We start from the raw sequence: 14,040 nt of genomic DNA, 5'->3' as shown, positions 1-14,040 counted from the left end.
GATACTAAATTGTTTCCGCTAAATCCCCGGTATGTATTATAGAGACGGCTACTAAAACGTCTCATTCACAAAATGAAGCTCGCTGAATCAAGATTGAAAATATTTGGCACCGGAACTGAATAAAAACCAGAATTATTGTTAAATTTGGCAGAATTCCAAAATGCACCTTCCTCCTCTTCTAAATATCTTAAAGATTTGTATCACATTTACGAATAATGTAGGTGGAGAATCTCTTGTAAAACTGTTCTGGAATTTGAATAAAACATGTTTCTCATACAAACTATTTATCGCTTGTTAACCATCCCGCAGCCAAGTGGGGGAGTAGGTAGTACCCAAAATTACTATCCTCCTTATATTAGCTTAAATACTTGACATATCATTTAAGTATTTTACGTATTCCTGCGCAAATACATAAGTTACCATTAATAATTGACTGAATAATTGGGATTTCTATAGTTTAAAAACCCATAAGACAGAAAAATGCGTGGAGTCGTCAGAAGACCCACTTGGTTACAGACGTTTTTTTGGAATCTTGGTTTGTCAAGAGTTAAGGAGACGGCAGGCTTTTTCTTTTGAACGTGAAAAATATTAAAACAAAAATACCCAAAACGCATTGAGCACGCCTAATTACGGCGGCAATTGAAATCCATTAAAACACCATTATTAATAATAGAGACGACGCGTGACGGGACTAAGCTTAATATTTCTTCCGGTGCTTGATGACCACACCAAAACTAAACGCCAAAAACTATTCTAAAACTAACCACACTGAAATACCAGCCCTAAGAATCTTCAATTACACATCTGCCCTGATGATGGACACTGTAACGCTGTCCGAAACGTTGGCTAAAGAAGGAGGTGGCGAAACACAGCATAATACCTCGAAAATAAATCACAAGAATATTAAAACCTAATCACTAAACTGAAATACCAGCCCTAAGAGGATTGGAGAGCGCACGTACACTTCACCACAATCTTCAATTACACATCTGCCCTGATGATGCTTACTGTAACGCTGTCCGAAACGTTGGCTAAAGAAGGAGGTAGCGAAACACAGCACAAAATAAATCACGAAAATATTAAAACTGGATCTCTAGATTAGATGATAATTTACAAACCAAAACACTATTATTTTTTTACTATACCATTCATGATTTCCGGCAAATGAGTATTTTCTATTTGTGGACTCCCAGTTTCCAGTTTCCTGAATTCCGATGTTATTAAGTGGGTAAATACCAAAGAAAAGAAATTATAGTCTGTTTATCTATAAAATATTTATATGGTTGTTAAAGTTAATAATATTGTAAATCTCCATTAGTTTACCAGGCTTTGTCTTGTGAATCATCCTATAAATGATATTTCAATTGTCCAATTATTGTTATTTATTATTCAACCTACCTACCGTATGAATAAGTCGGAAGTAGTTTGTCTGTTATAATTTATTGCTTACTAGCTGATATGTACCTGGCGTAGCTCGCGGTTATGATGGTTTGGAGTAAAGTTTTGAGTTTGTAAATTGTAGTGTACCTGAAAACTGGATCTATTTTTAAAATGAAAATAATATTTTTGTAAAGAAATAAAAAAGGTTTACTCTACGTTTGTTTTTGTTTCACTAGATCGTGCCATGTCTTTCTACGGCCTCTCTGACTTCCACCATTCACTAATGTATACCACATTGTTACTTTTAGAAAAATTACATTATATCGATTTTATTCGACTACGTATATCATTTCAGTGCAGAGATAATATGTTAAGTCTTCCTCGAGTGTCCCCGAGTTTTTCTACCATTCAAACCACTTAATACTCATGAAATTAATAATAGCAAACTTTAAAATTTTGAGCGAAATCGGTCTAGCAATGTTTTAATCTATGGAGGACAAACAAACAGACATCCATTTTTATTTATATAGATTATACGTATTGCGTTATAAGTTATATAAAATACATCAGACTAGGTAGCGCTCTACAGGTAATATTCAACAAATTAGAAAAATAATATTATTATTTATCGAGGTAGTGTACGATGTACAACCGCTATTGGTATAACTGCTAGGTGACCTCCGCGTTGTGCGTTGTAATGTTGGATGATAGATACAGGGTTTTAAAATAAGAGGTGTTATTTTGATATTCAATCGTAAAATATCAATGGTTTCGTTGCTTGTGTGGCACTTAACGCCGTCTTGTTGAAAGTAAACACTGTCCAGATCAATACCATCCAATTCCGGCCATAAAATATCATTACCTAATCTAGAAGATATCTTTCGATAGCGCAATCCATTCATCGTAACTGTTGCTCCAGCCTCATTTTCGAAAAAGAGTCCAATGACTCCGCCGGACCATAAACCGTTCCAAACAGTCACACGTTGAGGATAGAAAGGCTTTTCAACAATAACTCTTGGGTTTTCCGAGCCCCAGATGCGACAATTTTGCTTGTTGACGAAGCCACCGAGGTGGAAATGGGCCTCATCACTCAAGATGATTTGCATGTGATTCACTCAAGTGAATTTTAATAATTTCAATGCATTGTTGAAGCGTGTATCGTTCCATTTTTATTAATGGCGTAGTTTCTAATTGTCAAATGTCAAAATATTACAGCTTCAAAAGTAACATCTACCGAAATAGCGGTCTATTCAAAATAACACCTCTTATTGGAAAACCCTGTATATGCACATGATTTAGACTCTGTAGGTTGCAGGGTCAGTTCGTACCTAGTGAAAAAATAGATAACATTTCTCATGAAGTAAAAAAGCTGTTCTTAGCAAGTTTCTCAGGAACAACTGTTACTTTGTGCCTAACCTAAGGACTTACAAGCAGTCTGTGTGAAATATGTAGGTACTTCAATAAGTGTTTGGACCTATCTAGAAAAGCGATCACATTATAATCATCAGAATTATAATCAGTCATTAACTCAGTGCAATTGACCATTAAGAGGGTGCTACAAGCCAAAATGTGTATATTCTTGGTACACCTTATATTGTAGGTAATAGGCATTAAAATCGCTTGACAAACGGAGTCTAGAAAGGTACGATTTCAAGCACAAAACTAGTTTTTATTTATTTCGTAAATAAATTTATAAGAAAGCAAAAAAATTTAATCAAGTGAAACTGTCACAGATAATCTTAGCTATTATATTATTATACTGTATTTTTTTAAAGTTGTTTATATGTTCATACATTTCTATTGAAAACATATTTTTGTAAGTAGTTTACATTTATATTTTTCTATTGAGTAATTTATTTTTTTATTTGTATTCTACTCAAGCGAAACGATAGGAAAACCTTCAATTTACTATCTAAAGCATATTTTTTGGTATTCGTAATGTACAGTATTTCGTTATAAACATTAATCAAAATTGTGAATTAACATTAAACTTCGCCTTAAGCCGTCTTGAGTTCTCAGGTCTCAAAAAATGCGATGGGCTAACCATGTTAAAATATTGTATTTGGTTTTCCACTAGTATTTAATTCAGAGGTAACCTTTAAAACTGCGGGTAAGTTGAAGACTGTAGAGAACGTAGCTGGTGAAGAACATTTGCTTAGGCTTACTGATGTATTTAATATAGTTTTAGGAGACCTACCTCTACTGAAGGCCTGCGGCTGTTCATTGGTCTCGTACCAGAAGCGGTCTGCTCTCTTGAGGCGCAGGAACTGGTCGGCCAGCAGGCAGGTTATTGTGGCCCCGAGCACCCGCCCCTGCAGGGGGACCTCGCTCAAGGCAGCAGTGTACAAGTCCACGTCTTCCACGGTCCTGAGAAACACTCTTATATGAGAAAAATTGAACAGGCAAAGTGTCGGCGAATCTCGGCCAATGACTATCCTATTTGTGTACAGATCCTTAAATTTCTTTGATAGGATATGATCACCGGTGTAGTTTCGTGAGATGCAAAAGTCCTTGTACGACTCCAAATTGATGAATCAATTGCATCTAATAACGCTGTCTGACAGGAGAAATATCAGACCCGGTTGTGTTACATAGAGTCATTAACAACTTAATTGACAGTCCTGTCATCGTCGCCACTATTTATTTCCATGTTCCGACCAAGAACACGATACACAAACAACTATCAGACACACTCAATAAACAATAGGATGCATGATCTGGGTAATGGGCAAGTTTGGTACGATTTTGGTACGATAGAATTAAACGTAATCTGTACCAGCACTTTGTTGAATTCTACTAATTATAATAGCGTTGGTAATGTATTTTTAGTGATTTATCTTTTTTTTTTATTTTTTATTTTTTATTTAAAAATATATTTCTTTTATACAAAAACATAAATATGTTAAATTACAACAAAAAACTAATTACAATAAAAATGTTTTCTTTTTAACGTAACTACCCAATTCAAGAGAGAAAAACGTTTCTCGTGTTTGATTTGGGGAGTAGTGCCATTACAATATATTATATTGGGTAAAGAAAAGAAAGAAAGTTTTTATTTACAAAGTAAGAAATAAATAAAATGTATAAAGCTTGATAACAAAAGTATAGATCATTAAAATAGACTACAATAGATGTTACTAAATTAGATAGATAGTAAATGAATATAAGAATATATTTATTTACATTGAACATTAATTTAAGAATAAAAATAAAATAAAATAATATTATTACATTTCGATTAATAAGTAGGTAGTAGGTGGTATAAGTACATGTAGTTATTTTATTCATTTGGAGTAAACAGAGCTGATAGTATTGCAAGCGGAGGTACATAATAAGTTGCGACAATAATCTGTTGGTGGCTCGAATGCTGATATAATATTAGAGGATATGGTAAAAGAAGAAAAATATATATTTTTTAGTTAATACATTTTATGAAATAGTTAATGATATACTGAGTATGTAGGTACCATTAAAATTTGAATTTGATCAATTACTACTAATATGTACCTGTTATCAGTAGATATGTAAAAAATCAAATTAAAATTTATAATTATTATTTGGTTGATCAAGAAGTTGTTTTATTTGTAATTTAAAGGCTTTATAATTTTTTTCAGATTTGATTTTATATGGGAGTGCATTAAAAAATTTTATACCTAGATAAGAATAATGGTGTTGAGAAGCGCTCATTTTAAATTTAGGGATTTCTAAATTGCCACGTGATCTTGATCGGTTACTTATTTTTGGAAATGTTATTGTAGGATTGAAATGATCTTTATGAGTTTGTAACAATGAGTTTTTTTTGAATATATTATTTAGACTGAGAACCCTAAAAGAGTTAAATAACTGTGTTGTTGGAAATATAGATGGTTTACGTAGGATGACTTTTACAATCAACCTCTGTGCCTTTTCTACGGGTAAGAGGTTAGTTTTGAAAGTCCCCCCCCACCCAATTATACCATATTGGAGAATAGATTGGGCAAGAGAGAAATAAATAGTTTTAATAATATTATATGATAGTATATACTTATATGTAGTGTTGTTCTAATTTCTCTATAATCAAGATATCTGTAGCCTGCATAGATTGGCATTAACAAGCTAATCAACATGCTTATTTGTCGAAAGTTATCGTGTAGGTAGGAGTTTTTTATAAAAGCGGCGGTACTGTTAAACATATTGAGAAGTTTCGTTTATAATCTACTTTCAGTTGTGACACTTGACAGAGGCCGAACACTGAAAGATATTCAGAACAAAGACTAGCTAGTTTATTGGCACTGCAGCCCAGTTTTTCCTCCACACAATACGAAAAATGATCGTTGATAGGTATTCAGGTATGCGCAACGTTCTAATATAATAATCAGCCGGAAAATGTATGCTGTTAATACTAAAAGGAAGACCGATGATTTAGTGGTGACGGTTCAGAAATACCGTTACATTTTTACAACACAGCTCATAAAAAACCGGGTCAGTTTCATCCTCTGGCATCTTCAGATTAGTCTGCGGACTCCCATTACAAAGGAATACCATCAACTAACAACTTTGTTAAGTACGCTGTCCTATTAAGGGCCGTCTGTTTCAACAGAATGCTAAATCGTGAGCTAAGTTAAAAATTTAACTGTCAGTTAAAGTAACAAGGATGTTAAATCGGACCGCGCGCTGTTTCAAGTGCCTTTATGCAAAAGTAACAGTTACTAGTGTGGCCAGTCTAAAAAGCAGAATATTCCTCGAAATTACGTGGAAAAACGCACGGCATTATTTTTTGGTACGGCCACACCGAAGATTAAATATGATCTCTGGTTAAGTGACTGTCGAATAGTGTCAAAATACAGAAGTTTGTTGTGCGTCATTATAACCTCTTCCGACTTCTTGTTTGTTATTGTGTTCGAATTTTTTATTTCAGAATTTAATTTTTACTTACATGATGAAGATCGATTTATAGTTTTAGGAATAATTTCTTGAGAGTATTGGAGGGGCTAGTTTCCTTTGATTAATAATTCCAACCAAACTTTGTAAAAAAAGTTATATATTTATTATATAGTTTCTTTTCAATTATAATATGTATATTGAAACATTATATACAGGGTTTAATATAATAATAAGTTTTATACCAAAGTTTATGAAAAAAGATATACTTTTATTACATTGTTTTGTTCATAGAAAAATATTTCTGTGGGTATTTAAAAATAAATGACGACCTGTTATAATATATACGATATTACACGGAAAAAATATAATTTACTTTCCAGTAGTCGTAATATCTCCCTCAATTTGATCCGTCACAAGCTTTTGCAAGCTCTTTCGACATGCGATACCGTGCCGAAAATTCGGAATCATCCCAAATGACCATATTATTAACACGGGGTCGAAATGTTTTTGGCTTTCACTGTAAAACATTTTGCATGACGAATTCATCTTCACTACTGTCATCTTCGATAATATTAATCATGATTAATAATCGTTTCGTAACAACACTCAACAGAAGAACCTTACGTATAGAACTGTCAAATATGTCAAAATGGCGGAGTAACTCGAGAATCGCCAATAACTCGCGAGTAACTCTCGGATTTCGGGAAGTTAAAACAAAAGTTAAAAGTGACGTAAAACCAGGAGTTAAATTGATTGAAAAACGCATTTTGGTGAAATTTAACTTTAGCATTTACTTTTACTCTTACTTTTACTATAGCTAGCGTTGAAACAGACGGCCCTAAAGTACCTTTGTTGTGTTTGATATTGCCCATGTTACAAATAAAAAACAACAGTAAAATGTCTCATAGGGTAACGTCTGTATCTCTTGTATCCCGTAATAATATTATCATTACATATTTTTCTATTTCTAATTATATTTTGAAGACAGCATCTTTTTGTTGCGGGCGATGTTGATTTGATTTGTTAACAAATATACATTTTTATTTCGAGGTTGATGAAATTTTGCACACTTGACCCTCAAAAAAGGGCAATATAACTATCTACATTAGCTCTGTATCAAGCCCGGGCAACTCTGGGGTCGAGGTTGATGAAGGTCACTGTTTTTATGAAATTTAAAAAAAATCTGGGGAATTCAGCTAATTATTAATAAACGGAGACAGTTTATACATAGTTCCTGTGATCACTCAGGCCATGGGTCCATTGTGCTCCTATTTTACCTCGTTCCTTTGACAGTAACACGCTCCATTTGATAAAGTTCACCAGAGTTGTGTTTAAATATTCGGCCATGTGTTCTGATTTAACAATGTGTCTTCCAAGGCATCTGAGCCTTGTTCCCACCAGGACGGGACGTTGGTAGGATAATTGGAGTCTCTTAAAATTTCATGCATCTATTGATATTTTCCACTCTCAACAGTTGCGTCTATGTCTCCTGAGGTGACAGTGTCCCGTTAGTAATTATACCGGTTCCCTTTTACCTACCTTTTCTGTCCATATTGAGTAGGTGACTGGTTTATCTAGGCCCTAGACCAGACAATTGTACCAAACCCTAGACTATGAGTACATTGGATTGTCTTATTGCGGGTGTTTAGGATTAAGTTTCATTTGAATAATTTTTCAAAAGTACAACTGACTTGAATATGCTGGATATCCGCCGAAGCGAGTCCGGGTCCATCACACCCTTGAGGTCCTCCCAGCTTTTAGGGCTAGACAGGCCACAATGCTTCCGCCAGGATGGGTAGCCCGGCAGGCCGTGGTCCCGCCCGCGCTGGATATTCAGCGATACCAGGTCCAGCCCGCACAGCACCCCCGGCTGTTTTTCCGAGGTCACCTGCTTCTGTGGGGCGGGGGCAGGGGAGTCCGTCTTGAAGAGGTGAGCGGTTAGCTGGAACAATGGCAATGGTTTAAATGCTTGAAACTGATATTCTATGGATAGGAACTTAGGGGTTACCGAATAAAACAGAACAGTGACTACCAAATCAAACCCAGATGGCGAAAAGTTTGATATTCCCGAATCGGCCCCCAGTTTTGATTGATGCAAAAATATCGCCAAAAGTTTTATTGTATTTTGTGAATTTCAGATACAAATACATATTTAAATGATTTTCGATCATAATCTAAAAAAATTGATTTCCTACATTTTTCAATAAATCCATATTCGAAAAGGTTGTTTTTAAGCTGGACATTTTACACTTCAAAGCATTTTTGCTGACCTTTTTTTCTAGACTTATGAAAAGACCCATTAAAAAGAATCGCCACTAAAGCAAAAACGATGCGTCCTTCTTGCAGTATTTAAATTTTCGATACAAAAACTCATGAGTTTGCGTGAATTGGCATTACTTCGCATTAATAAACTAGATCCGATACACGCGCCGCAATGCCATACTAATTACGATGAATATTTTATTCACAAAAACAATAATTAACTACTCAATCTTGAAAGAAAAACTCCAAAAAATAGACTGGAGTACAATATACCAAATAGAGAATATCGAAGAGGTCTGGGATAAATTTAATAACATGTTAGTATACAATAATAACACTAAGCTAAAACAAGTAAAACTCACACACAAAGCAAAAAAACTGTGGATAACACAGGGAATAGTAAACTGTTTTCATAAACGAGACAAAATTCACAAACAAATTAAAAATACACCGTACGACATGGATCAACTTAATTACTATAAAAGATATAGAAACATCTGCACGAAAATTATTAGAGTGGCTAAGAAATTGTATTATAGAGAAAAACTTAGAAAAGAAAACAATATGGAAAATATTAAAATAAGTTACATACACACAAAAATACAAACAGAAAAAATACTATTGAACATCTAAATATTAACTTATAATTAAATATCATAAAATCACCCCCGTAAAAGCGTATTAGCTGGATATTTATTTATTATTCATTAACGCCCTATCGGGCATATCTGTTACAATAAAATTAAAAAGTCTATATTACAGCCTTGTACATTCACATTTAAACTACTTGATTGAAATCTGGTGTAAATGCATATGAAACATATTTAAATGAACTACAGGTAACACAAAACAAAGTAATCAAAAAGCTATTTCACTTCAAACCCAGAACATCCACAAAAAATATATATAGAAACAAAAAAACAAATAACATGAAGCAAATTATACGAATATAATACATGTCTCCTTATATACAAAATAAATAATAAACTCATACATACAAATACAGAACTCATTAAAACGTCCCAAGTACACACACACACTTTACACGGCAACACGATAACATACATTTAAACACCATCCACACTCATTATGGCAAGCAATCCATTAGTTACGAGGGGAGCAACATATATAATTGCCTCCCAGACAAAATTAAAAATGAAAAAAGTGTATGAACATTTAAAAAAAATTGTTCAGTTTTATGCTCAATCAACAAAACAATAAAAATGAATAATATCGTTATGTTATGTATTTATGTGTAATGTATTAGTTGTTTCTAGTTAAATAAGTGAAATATTTATCTAGAATAAAAAAAATTAGATGCCAATACAAAACAGAAACTATATCCATGATAAATAATGAATAGGCTTACCTCTGGTGTAAAGAAAGCGTCCACCTTTTGCATGTCCGTCTGCATAGCTCCCCGGATGGCGTTGTCCACCCCTCCCTCAGAGTACAGCGAATAGGGGTTGAACAACATCTTGTGCAGGTGCACGTATTCCGGGGAGCTGGTCTGACTGTTCACCACCTTCATTAGAGTCTGCACAAAACATTTTAATTTATTGTCATTTTTAATATTATTTTATTTTTTATTTTGGTACATTGACAGGTTGATAACATTATATAAATTAAAACAATAATAATTAGGTTACAACCGAATAACCAACGTTCACATCATGCAAACATGACACATTTAAAAATATTCAATAATTATATAGCCAGTAGATAAACAAAATAAACATGCATGTAAAATACAGGTAACATCTACACAAGTGATTATTTTGTACACGAGAAAGGTCTTCAGTTAAGGGCATACTTAAACTAATTCACAATCGGCTCTTTCATAGATGGGGCCACTTTAATTATTTTAAGAAAAAACACTTTTTAAAAGACATGCTTTCAAATATTAAGTAGACTTATTTGTTTACACGTGTACACACGGTATATTTGAATATGAATAAATACGTTTGTCAGCATAAAAACACAATTCTTTTAAGAAAGGCATAGAAAGTGAAGTTTGTTTATGAAACATGTAGAGGTTGTATATATATTAAAGTGATGTAAACAAAGTTATTTGTGTTTTAATATAATCTTAATGTGCGTATGTAAGGGCGAACACTTAAAAATATTCTTAATGTGCGTATGTAAGGGCGAAAACATAAAAATATTATCAATTTTCAAATGTAGAAAACACTTTGTGGATATACATAATTATAATGACTTTGTTTTTAATACCACATTATTTTATATGTTTTTAATAAATATTATACAATTTTGTATATATTTAACATTTTAAGTTTTTTTTTTTTTTTTTTTTCAGTTTCAGTGCCGGCAACCCGGGCGTTTATTTAATTTCATGGTTGTTTACATTGTTTTCTTTTCTTTTACCCGCCTCACTAGACAAAGTCTGTTCCGAGGCGGGTAAATCTCATATTATATTTGTTCCAAAAGAAATGTATGTATTTAAAAAATATATATATATGTATGTAAAAAGACAAAAAGATACAATTATGTGGTGGTATATTAAATATTTACATACATATTTAATATACCACATATATACATACATTAAAAATATATACAATAAAGTGGTATTAAAAACAAAGTTATTTTATTATAATCATATCAATCGTAAAAGAGTTTTTGAATTTAATGACATTGACGTTTTCTTTTACTCCAAATTATGCTTCTTGAATTAGATTATAACTATTACCAGTAAACAAATATTTTTTCTTAATATTTTAAAGCATAACTTGCATAACGTATATTTTCATAAAATAATTAAATTTACGCTATCTATGAACGCGTATATAATAACGTTCCCTATGTTTAACTTTAAGTAGGTCTTCGGGATATGAAAGGATGGATATCAAAAGTGCCTGTAACTGCTAGTACATTTTATTCAAAGTGTATTCCTAAAATTGAAAATATTATTATTATGGTGTTTTCCTGATATTTCAGATTTAGAATTGTTTTCTATAATTTTCAAGAGTATTTCTGTTTTCTAAAGTTTTTTATAGCTGTGATTAGTCCCTGGTTTGACCTCTGAAATCAATGTAGTTTTTTGACTGTATGAAAGTCAGATTTCAAAGCAGACTGAATCATTTTCTAAAAATATTAAGGAAAATCCCCTAAATATTGCAATTGAACGAATCCTTTCGAATAATTAACGAGTGAAACGAACTTTATTTTAAGCGTGCTGTATGAAATAAGTAGGCATGCTTATAATTATACAGGGTGTAACAACCCCGCACCCGAACGATTGTAACCAGTGATTCCTGAACACATTTGGAATAAAAAAGTAGTGAAAAATTGAAACAATTTTAAGTGTAAATCGTTATTAAATTGTTTGATTATTCAATAATGGAGTTCCACCACGAATTGTCAGTATCAAAAGATAATAAAAAATATATAGATGTCGACATTTGATTTGAATTATAACAAATAAATCACACGTCGCAACTGAGTTATCTGGTTAAGCCTAGCGGGTCACGTGATCGCACTCGCTCTCGTTCCAGCAGCACGGTAACAGAGGAGAGAAGGTGTATCACGTGATCCCGTCGCGACGCGTTAACAGTGTGATCAGTGGCAACGTGTGATAAAAAAACACATTTAAAAAAAAATATATATCATCGGACAGCAAAATAACGGATACGTTTTTTACTCCAAATATGTTCATGAATCGCTGGTTGTAATCCTTTGGGTACGTGCTGTTACACCCTGGATACATATTATGAAAAATAAACTTAATGCGAAAATATTACGCGTTTGCCAATTCAAAAGCTTACTGGAAGTAGAGTGTGCGCAAATCTGAAAGCAGCTGAAGCGAAATGGTTGGCGATGTTTGGTTCCATTGTGGCGTTGTAACCGTTGTAATAGCCTTCCTCTTTTGGTGAGAGTTCCAGTTTTTCCATCAGTTCATTACCTGTAATAAAACGAAAATCTCGTAAAACGGGCATTCTTATTAAATCATTCTGCAAAGTACGAATAATTGCGATCTCTATATGTAAATATTCGTTTGTTGAAAATCTTAACTCTCAGAATGTTGTTCACCGATTGCTTTGAAATTTTGCATTCGAATAAGCTTGTGTTTTATATACCTATATTATACAGATGTCACTTGTACAGGTAAAACTATGCCTTTTTTTAAAAAACAGAGCCATCTGTTAGACGTAAAAGCAAAACGCTCTTTTGTTTGTCTATCTGCAGAGATAGACTGAGCCACAGCAGCATTATTTTGAAACAGGAACTGAATCATTACTATCAAATATATTAAAAAATATTAGTGTTACTATACGGCTTTTTTTTCATATCGAACAATTGAAAAATTTGGCGTAATTTTGTCCATGTAATTATTTCATTCCAGAAATACTTTACACGTTTTTAATATCGCTGCGTTGACGTAGAAATTGCAGACAGACAAATAAATAAAAATTGAATCGAATATTGCAACACGTGGCAATTTTAGGTCTATGAACTGTTTGCTGGAAAAAAATAGTTTGCAAGCCAAAAAAATCTTTATTTGATACATTTATTAAGGTGATGACAAAAGTTCTAAATGTCAGCCAGTGGAAGGTAGAAGACGAGTGGATAAATCGATCGGGCTTCTACATAATTAATAATTAAGTTTCTAATTTACTAACAGTTTATCAGGAAATGGCCTGCAATCTGGTTTTTAATCGGATTAACAATGATTTAAAGAGATTTTTAATAAATTAGCATCTCTCATTTTTCTCCGCGCGTTTGAATTTCCTAAACACAGTTTCGTTTTGGAAATTTGAGTATCGTTTAGCTTAATATTTTTACCACGAAACACGCATTTGTACACGAAACAAGGTATGCACTGTGTTCTTCTTTATTCTACGGTTTTCGCCAATGTTATAGCAAGGCTGCGCCAATGTCATGCCAGTTATTAGTGTATAAAAATAACGTGGTAGATTCTGTGGTGAAGGTTAAGGAAGGTTCTGTGTTGAAGGACGCGATCTATAAGAATCGGATGTCTGAATTTACTGGTGGTCTATTATTAACGAGCAACGCTACTTTATAAATAGACTTGTATCACTCTTCACTCCTAAAGACAAAGAAGTGACAATATAGTAAGAGTATCTTCGACTTCTTTCGACTCACCAAACAACACAGGCAGGAACTCATTATAGGTGATATGCTGCATCTGCGCCCCCACTATGGCCCTGGCCTCCTCGTATAGCATCTGGTCCCCCCAGTGAGGGTTGAGCCCCCTCAGGGTGCGCGCGAGACGGTTATGCTGGCGCGCCCACAGCAGGTGCATGGTCGTCAGGTGAAGGTTCTCGTTGGCTCGAATGTCGCCTAGAAGAGGAACAAAATAGTTTCAAATGTGTTCATGAGCCTCACGTGTATCAACAATATTTAGGGCTAGTAATGACAAGTCAGCGACATTTTGTTTTCTCGACATTTGAAAGGTTACCCTTAAACGCCGATTCTGGGTCTGTTTCTTCATTTAAACAAATTGTGATCATCGGAGAATCCCAACTCTCAAGTTTTTATGCTTGTCAGCTGATT

At 33.5% G+C, this 14,040-nt stretch overlaps 1 protein-coding gene across 2 annotated transcripts in view; it reads right to left on the bottom strand.

The window, feature by feature from the left end:
- The window catches only part of cd (peroxidasin homolog cardinal), a 42,069-nt gene that overhangs the window by 7,927 nt on the left and 20,102 nt on the right, over positions 1 to 14,040 (bottom strand). For both annotated transcript variants that reach the window (XM_089651137.1, XM_089651136.1), the window contains exons 9-13: positions 13,630 to 13,827; positions 12,291 to 12,427; positions 9,875 to 10,042; positions 7,935 to 8,185; positions 3,578 to 3,747 (exon numbers count right to left, since the gene is read on the bottom strand). In XM_089651137.1, coding sequence (XP_089507263.1) covers positions 3,578 to 3,747; positions 7,935 to 8,185; positions 9,875 to 10,042; positions 12,291 to 12,427; positions 13,630 to 13,827 — 924 coding nt within the window. The remainder of the gene's footprint in view (positions 1 to 3,577; positions 3,748 to 7,934; positions 8,186 to 9,874; positions 10,043 to 12,290; positions 12,428 to 13,629; positions 13,828 to 14,040) is intronic.

Source organism: Hesperophylax consimilis, chromosome 3, assembly GCF_061612785.1.
Source record: "Hesperophylax consimilis isolate HC1 chromosome 3, BYU_Hcon_1.0, whole genome shotgun sequence".
Classification (NCBI taxonomy): Eukaryota; Metazoa; Arthropoda; class Insecta; order Trichoptera; family Limnephilidae; genus Hesperophylax; species Hesperophylax consimilis.
This window is presented reverse-complemented; position numbering and strand designations above follow the sequence as displayed.